Source organism: Hydra vulgaris, chromosome 08 (assembly GCF_038396675.1).
Source record: "Hydra vulgaris chromosome 08, alternate assembly HydraT2T_AEP".
Lineage (NCBI taxonomy): Eukaryota > Metazoa > Cnidaria > Hydrozoa > Anthoathecata > Hydridae > Hydra > Hydra vulgaris.
In genome coordinates this window covers 64560049-64569464 of record NC_088927.1, presented here as the reverse complement: position 1 = coordinate 64569464, position 9416 = coordinate 64560049, and the positions used below count along the sequence as shown (strand labels likewise).

Here is a 9416-nt window from a genome sequence, read left to right as displayed (position 1 = left end):
AGTTGAAAATTTTTAAATTAAATTATTTTTTTCGTTCGATTGCATTAAAATTCGAACTTAACAATTTCGAAATTCTTGCAGTTATGTTTTTGAATAATTGGATTATAGTTGTTATAACAATTGAAATTGGATTGCAATTACATTCTTAAAAATTTTTGGTGCTTAGTCGCATTTATTCAAGTTTCTGACAATTTTTATCTCGAATAGACGTTATCTGTTTGTGACTATTTTAAAGTACAAGTTTTAATAAAAAATAAAATTGCTGGTTTTTTGAACAGTAAATTTTCTAAAATTATAATGGCTTCGTACATGGAATATGACAAAAAAAGTAATTCCGCTGTTTGGAAACATTTTTTAAGAAAAGAAAAAAGACAAACAGCAATGTGTAAGTCTACTGACTGCAAAAAAATTTTAAAAATTGGAGGTGGTTCAACGAAAGGTCTCCATACTTTCCGTCCATAAAATTAACCTCAAACCAACTACTATTTCAGTAAACACACGAGATGAACCACCAATAAAAAAAAACAAAACGTTAACCAATTATTTTCCGATATGGGAGCGAGAAAAAAAATCACTTCCTGCTACACTTGCACGATTAACAGCCGATTTCGTTCAACGTGATATGCCGTTCTAGTGATATACGTGCAGGTCTTATAGCTACAGGATTCAAAAGTTTACCCACAACAGTCAACACTGTGCGTAAAATGGTTGTAGATTACAGCAAAAAAATAAGGAGTTTTTTTATTACTGAAATAGCTAGCAAAAAAAAACCTGAATTCGGTGTAGGAGAAAGATTTTCTTTATCTTTTGATGAATGGACTTCATTGCGTAACCGTTGCTACATGAATATTAATTTTCATGCACGAAATTGTCAGTTCTGGAGCTTAGGCTTAATTCGTACAACGGGATCAATGTCTGCAGATAAGTGTATTGAGCTATTAGAACAAAAGCTTGCACAACATGGACTTGATTTGAGAAAAGATATTGTTGGTATTATGACTGACGGTGCAAGTGTGATGAAAAAAGTTGGGAGAATATTACCTGTAAATCAACAGTTATGTTTTGCCCATGGTGTGCAAATGGCCGTTATTGAAGTACTATATCAAAAGCAGGATATAGAAAGAGAAATAGATCAGCAATTCGACGAAGACGAACAATCAGATATAGAAGACGATTTTTCAGAGAGTAACTCTTGCGAGGATGATGATTTTTCTGACAACGATAAACTGGTTGATCTTGATGCTAGTCATAATTGGCATCGAGGAAACGAATTTGATGTTACTGAGGTAAATTGTGGTCCAGTGATCAAAAAAGTACGAAAAGTAATAGTAATGTTCAGACTATCACCAAAAAAAAAACGATATCTTGCAGAAGTATGTTGCGGCTGAATTTGGGAAACAAATAGCTCTAATTAAAGACTGCAAGACAAGATGGAATAGTCTTTTGTCAATGCTTCAACGCGTCTATTTATTAAAAAATTGTATACAAAAGGCATTAATAGACATAAGTCTACCGGAAGGTGAATCTTTGGCTTTATCTAATATTGAGCTTAAAACTGTATCTGCTATCATTAATGCGCTACTTCCAGTAAAAGCAACAGTTGAGGCCCTTTGCCGTCGGGATGCTAATTTGTTTACAGCCGATGTTGCCATATTTTTTATGTTAAAAAAACTTAAAGATGCTAACAACGTTATAAGTCAAAAGTTGCATTCATCTCTCGTTCTTCAAATGCAACAAAGGCGTACCGATGAAAGTGGGATCCTTCAGTATCTGCACAATGGTAGAACCAACATTCAGTCCGAATCTGAAATAGAGCTAGTAACAGTTCCGACTTCAATAAAATGTCGTAAATTAATAGTTGAGTTACTTGAAAGACTAGACGCTACAAATCCAGCTACATCATTAACAGCTAATGAGTCTGAATCAGAAGTTGAACTTTCTGTTTCAAATGAGGCACTACTCGAAATTGTTTCTGATTCTTCTGACTCTTCATCTGAATGTATTTCTTTTGCTCTTAAAAACAGCAAAAGAATCACAGACGAACTTAATAAAGCTATAAAAAAAAAGCACATTTGCCAGCATACCAACTCGATGTGAGACGTTATCGATAAAAATTCAAAAGGAAGTGGTGTTGTTTGAAAATGGAGGAACACGTGGTGATTTTTTTGCAAAGAGCGTATGATTTTTTAATGACTTAAGCCTACCAGTGTGGAATCAGAACGTGCTTTTTCTGCGGCCGGACTTTTTGCAACAAAAATAAGAAGTCGTCTGGGGGATGAAACTTTGGATGTGCTCTGCTTCCTCAAAGCGTATTTTAAGAATAATCAAAAATAATTGCATACGTATATTATATCTACAAAAACAACGTCTTTATAATTTAATAATTAAGTATGTATAATATTAACAAACCAAAGAACTTCCTTGAAATTTGTAAGTTTTTTCTAAACATACTTTAAATGTCTTATTAATTTCCTTAAAATTTTTCTAAAATAATGTGTTAAAATCTTTCAAAAACAGGTATTTCAAAATCCCGGATCCCGGGAGTAGGTAAATGTAATCCCGAAATCCCGGGATTTTAAATATAGCACGGGATTACAAACCCTAATAAAAACGCTGTTTTCAACAAAATTTGTTGCAGAAAAAAAAACGTTTACATTTTATATGAACGACGTTTATAGAATAAATTATAGAATTAGATTATAAGCGTTTATAATCATAAAATATGCATAACTATATAAATTAAAAAAATAAATATATTAAATAGGTATATTAATATATTTAATATTTATATTAATATATAAAAAATTAATTAAAGATCTGTCAACAAAGTTAAATTTGAAAAAAATTAATTATTATTTTAATAATGCTTTTTGAATTACGGTGTTTGGTTTGAAGTTGAACCGAAATTTCGGTTCAACTTCAAACCGAAATTTCGGTTTGAACCGAAACTTAAAAAACTACCGAAATTTCGGTTTCGGTTAAAAGCAAAATTTCGGCCGAAACCGAAATTTTCCGATCACTAATATAGAGTTTGCTATAAAATCCTATCAAATAAAATAAAAATAAAACTGCCCAAACAATACAAGTCTATCGTATAAATAAAACGCGAACAGAAAACCACATGGTCTTTACATTACCTTTACATTCCAAATTTATATTTAATTTTAAAGTATGCAAATTTTGTAATACAATATTTTTTTTTTTTTTTTAATATCTTCACTTCCAACAAGGGATAGAAATTTACGGGAAATTTTCATCTCTAGTTGGAAAGTTTTCTGAAAAATTTCCGGAAAACTTCCAGAAATTTTGAAAATTTTCAAAAAAAGATAAGTTACTTTATAAGTAATGGGTAGATTTTTATGTCTTACCAGGCAGTTGTTATAAATAGTTTATGGTAAAATATTGCGAAGCAGATTATAAAAACTTTAGAAAGCCTTCTTTGAAAAGCACTTTTTTTGATATTTTGTTAAAATGTAATTTTTATTGTAACTTCAAGTAGATATTGATGTTCAGTGCCGTAACAAGCTTTTTTTGAGGCTAAACATAATTTGCATCCCCTTACCCCCTCCCCTTACCCCTCCCCTTCCTCCCTCCGCACACACATCCCTAAAGGATAAGGGTATTTTTCTATATCTATTAAATTGGCCCATACGTTACTTAAAACTCTAAAGTTGTTTATAAAAAGGCTTGATTCAATAATTAGAGTATTTTACAATTTTTTTTTGGATTTATGACGTTATCGATAATCGGAAGGTAAAAAGTAGAGAAACATTTTTGCTAAATGTGAACTATTAAAAAATATATTAAGTAAGAAAAATAAACAATTTTGAGGTCATATATTCCGCCGCCATAGGTAAATAAGTGATTATAAGACGATGAATCTCGCTCGCCACAACCTTGCTATTTTGAAATTTAAATCAATAAATTAGAAAATATTGCTATACTTTACTTAAATGCTAATGCTTAAATACTTTACTTAAATGCTAATGCTTAAATACTTTACTTAAATGCTAATGCTTAAATACTTTACTTAAATGCTAATGCTTAAATACTTTACTTAAATGCTAATGCTTAAATACTTTACTTAAATGCTAATGCTTAAATACTTTACTTAAATGCTAATGCTTAAATACTTTAAAATTTAAATTGTTATACTTTAAAATTGTTTTAATGTATACCGTATTTTTCAACTGATACTACCAAGTAGACGGTTTAAGTGTGTGCGGTTTATAAGTATCATACCAAATTCATAAATTATTTTATTATAATACCGTATTTTTCAACTGATACTACCAAGTAGACGGTTTAAGTGTGTGCGGTTTATAAGTATCATACCATATTCATAAATTATTTTATTATATTAGATATTTAGTAAAAATCTAAATTTGAATATTTAGATCGCATGTGTTTTCTAATGTCATTTTTAAATAAGTTACTCAGTTAGCTTATACTTACGTTGGGCCAACGTATGTAAATACATCACGAACGTCGGCTGTTAATTCAAATACAACGTTGATCCAATGTTATTTTTATCGTATTTATATTAATTAAAACCTTAATAAAAACGTGATAAAAGTAGTTAGCAAAGATACATTAGTCCAACGTATATAAAAACATCATAAAATTTGGTTGTTTTTCCTATCTAAGCCCAACGTTGATCCAACGTATAGGGATCAACGTTGATCCAATGTATATGGATTAACGTTGTTCCAATGCTTATAACACAACGTTAATCCAATGCGTATAGATTAACATTGAATTATATATATTGGATCAATGTTGATCCAAATACATTGGAACAACGTTGGATTTTATACAGTGGATCAACGTTGTGTTTGCATCGAGAAAAGGCAGATATGCAAATATATATTTGTACAATTAATAAGAATTATTTTCACTCAAATTTTTCAGTTTAATATGGAGATATATTTTGCTAATAGGGTAATTCCGCATCAAATCACCCAAAATTTAGAAAATTTTGAACCATGGGTCTTCAAATTTTTTAAAAACCCTTTTTGGCTGTTGCATCTTAAAAAGAAAAGTTAACATATAAAATTTTAGCTAAAAATGTTGAGAGGTTGACAAGATACTGCAATTTTAATACTGACCTGGTTTCCTAAAATGACCCGGTTTTCATAACACTCTGAAAAAACATTTTTCTTAAAATAATAAGAAATAAAAATGGCAAAAACATGAAAATAAACATATATAATGTTTTTTTGATGCTGAATTCAATAAATGTACTTAAAATGCTAAAATATAAAAGAAACATGCTTAAAAATTAATAAAACAACTATTTTCTATAAAACAACTTTGGGGCCCAATATCTCAAAACACCCCCATCAAAAGAAAATTTTTTCGCTGTTAATATTTTCAGCTGTTTGTAATCTTGCTAGGCACAAAAAATCTAACTGGAAAAACGACTGAAACATACGGAACTTTAATTTCAAAGATGTATCAAATTTTCAATAAGCTATTTTAAAAAACTTTCAAATAGAATTCTGTAAAATATTATATTTAGTTAAAAGACTCCTTAAAAAAAACAAAACAATTTTGTTATATTTAAGGAAGTCTTAATTATATGATAACTTAGTTATTTAAACTTAACAACTGAAAAAAACATCCTGTTTTGTTTTATATAAAAACTGAATTAGTGTGATATGGATGTGCATTTGTTTTTAAAATTTTGACAACTTTTGTAAAAGTTTATAATAACTAGTTTATAAAAAGTTCAGTTAAAAAACAGCATTCGTAAATTTTATTTAAATTTTAACAAATTAACAATTTGATATATATATAAATTGTATATTGTAATATTAATTCTATATTTGTTTTTCTCACACACTTTGTAAATATCTTTACTCAATATATATACATTTGCAAATACCCCCGAGGGTATAATAAACATTATAAACGTTATATACAATGTAATAAATGACACACCCACAACGTTCCTTCTGTCGCAATACAACAATAGTTTATATATAATACAGTTATTTACACTAATTACAACACCCCTTGATCTCTAGATCACAAAGTCCGCATACTTATTCGGAAACCTCCGCACTCGCGTCGATCTTCGGAGATTTAGATTATCCGCGATGGGTTCTTCCGATTCTCTGATAGACAAGTCAGCTACAATGGGAGCAGGACGGACGTCCTACATGTGTCTCGGCAATCCATTGATTTCTACCGAAACTCCTCGTCCTTCATCTGAGACTCTTCCTCTGTTCCATTCGCTCGTGCATTTTGAGTCAGGTGGTTTTACAAATACTTCTTGTCCTTGTGTATAGTTGTGGAGAACTTCCGCGTTAGTTTTGGCAGAAATTGTGTGTGGTTTCCACTCGTAGGAAAATATAGCTTTGTAGGGAAGCGATGTTTCCTCGCCATTTTTTCTGGGAGCTATGTTATACCAATATACCATTTTTAACGGGTCTTTGCCACTTCTGGCTGCCATGCGCTTGATTGTGCGATGATGACGTTCAACAATTCCATTTCCAGATGGCCTGTAAGCGCAACGAAACAAGATGGACACTCCCCAATCTGCGCATAATTCACCAACGAGTTTTGAGCGAAAAGTCTTGCTGTTGTCAAGTAGAACTTGCCACGGAGGTCCTCTTTCTCGGAATATTTCTTCTAAATGGAAGCACACTGTTGTTTCTTTCTCGTTCTGTAGCCTTCTCCAAATTGCAAACTTACTCCTTTTTCCACAGTCAATAATAGACAAGTAAATCTTTGATTTGTAGTGGGTTATGTCAATAGCCAAACGATGCCAGCTCTTTCCAACTTCAAGATTTCCTTCTTCCCATCTAATCGGCGCAGGATCCACCGATAAACATCTTTCGCAACTTTTCACGACTGATTCAACGTCTTTTCTGCAAACTTTCTCCTTCGGATATGTTTGTTTTATCAAATAATGTGTTCGATTGACTCCAAAGTGATGAAGATTATGAAACGACTTCACATCAGGCGGTACAATGTTTGCTGTCATTGCAGAATGGTTTGCATGCAGCCAGTTCTGTGGTACCCTCGTAAGAGCATCGGCTTTGTTTTCTGCTGACTTTACCAGGAAAAGTTTTACTTTTATATTGCACTCCTTCACAAGGTCTTCAATTAATGACAACCGGCGACCGATAATTAAGGATCTCAACCAACCGACAACAGTAGCCGAATCACACTTTATGTTAATACATTCGAATCCCCATTTTGTTGCTAGATTAATTCCTTTTATCACGGCTTCTAACTTTGCAAGATTAATGTGAGCCGTATCATCTTGTTTCCTCAGCCACGAACAGTCTTCTACTATTTCCCCAGCCACTTCCAAAACTATGCCAACAGCTAAACTGCTTGCATCGCACCACACTGTTGCTTCAGAAATGTTTTTGACGTTCAATGACCCATGAACGGGATCTTCCTTTGTAAGTCTTTCATTCAAACTGCTTACTAATTTAACAACTCGTTCGTTCACCAAAGAGTCCCATCCACAACTACTCGAAACTCTTTTTAGATAGCTGCACGAAGGGCGCAGCCAATTTGCTATTGGAAAATGTCCGGTCAGCTGTCCGCACCAAGAAAAGATTTGCCGACGTGTCATTTTTCCTTCTGGAACTTTGGGTATGTTGTCACGTTTCCAACGGACTTGGTTGCATTGTTTGTACACTCGCAATCCAAGCACACGACCACCGACAAGTTTTTCTGGCAACTTAGAATCCAAGCCATATTTTTTCAAGAGTTCTTGAACTCTGCAACTTGACACTATGTTATTATTGACAATGATATCATCAATAAATGAATCCGTCCCAGACTCGACAAATTTATCTAAGGATAATACCTTTCTTAAGATTTTAGTCATTATTCTGGGCGCCACATTCAAACCAAAACCCAATCTTGTTAGACAGTAACGCTGCCCTTCATATTCCACAACTTGATATTTCCATAATGCTTCGTCGACACGAATTTGCAGGTACGCTTTCTTTAAGTCGATTATCTAAAGATTTTCTCCCAACTTTCTCCAGTTGCGAAGTTTGGTACTGCAAACATCGCCATCTGCAGTATGACTGGATACAAATTGATTCAACTCCCGGTAGACCATCAACGGACGTATTTTTAACTTATTTCGTTGAGTTACTGCCATCAATGGAATGATGCCATTACATCTCCCTTCAAATGGTTTCAGCCATCCCTGTGCTATCCATTCACTTATTTCCATTGCGTACTCACTTTTAACGTCCTCAGAGATATGATAGTTTGGAATTTTGTTAGTTAACGTTGGTGGTTCCATCAGCCATTTCCAAGGCACGCTCCAACTGCCATTTTTGAATTCTGCTACGAAGTCTTTATCAATCAGCTTTAGAATAGTAGACGAGGATACTTCACTCGTTTTTTCTTGAGAAACAGCAGTAGCACCGATAGTTAGTTGTTCCACATTGAAGTTTATGGTTTCGCCGTCTCTCCCGACTTGGACACCTCCAAGCAGTCGTATTGCGTCCATACCAAGTAGCATTTGATATTCGGGAACAATGTCTGCCACCAGGCATTCCAAATCGATGGTGGTATCATTTATAGAAAGATTAACAACAATCTGGTGTTTTATTTCAATTGAGTTTCCATTCATCATAACAACCTTTTCTCATGCGAGTTTGACATTTTTTGCGTTTATAATTTCCCGACTTAAAATGGATTTGGAGCATCCAGTATCCAACAATGCTTTTATTTTTCTTCCATTAACATATACGCAGAGAGTTGGCGGTTTTAAATTTTGTGGGAAGCCGCTCGCACAAAAACGGGTGGCTTCCCTTCCACGTTTTTTGAGTTCGTACACTTTTTATAGCAGTGCAGGGCCAGGTGATTGTCCATTCCACACACAAAGCACCTCTTCTTGTCAATTTCTTCGCTACAATTTCGACTGATATGTCCATCCTCGCCGCAACGGTAGCAAGTTACGGTCTTTCTTCCGCGTCCTTGAGGAACCTGCCTTGGACTGATGGCAACAGGATTCACGCAACTAACAAAACATGATTCTTTACGACGTAAAATTACCAAACTTCTTGATTTTTCAGCGATCTGGTACAGCGACATTGTTGATATTGAGCATGCGGTTTGCAGCTGTTTTCTTGCTTCGTCAGGTAACCCGAGAATGAATGCGCACCTTATCCACTCTTCGCTTACGTGAGTTGATATTAGCTTGCTCAGCCTCGTTAATTCTGCGAGATATACGTCAACAGACTCGTTCTCTTTAAGACGGCGATTTACGAATTCTTCGTATGCTGTTAGCGGAGAAGCAGAGAAGGCAGTAGTCAGTGCATTTTTCACTTCTTTGTAGTCTTCTTTTATTTCATCACTAAGACCTTGATAAACGGCAAACGCTCCGCCAGAGAGAAATAAGGGGAGCACCACATGCAACTCGTCAACTTTTT

At 33.7% G+C, this 9416-nt stretch overlaps 1 protein-coding gene across 1 annotated transcript; it reads right to left on the bottom strand.

Annotated features, from left to right (window-relative positions):
- Positions 1-6160: 6160 nt before the first annotated feature.
- On the bottom strand, positions 6161-7852 carry LOC136083535 (uncharacterized). The gene has a single exon (XM_065802938.1). It carries the CDS (start codon positions 7850-7852, stop codon positions 6161-6163), a length of 1692 nt encoding a protein of 563 aa, XP_065659010.1.
- Positions 7853-9416: the final 1564 nt, after the last annotated feature.

Excerpts from the sequence above, each read along its gene's own strand:
- LOC136083535 (XM_065802938.1), bottom strand. The coding sequence starts at position 7,852 with ATGACTAAAATCTTAAGAAAGGTATTATCCTTAGATAAATTTGTCGAG.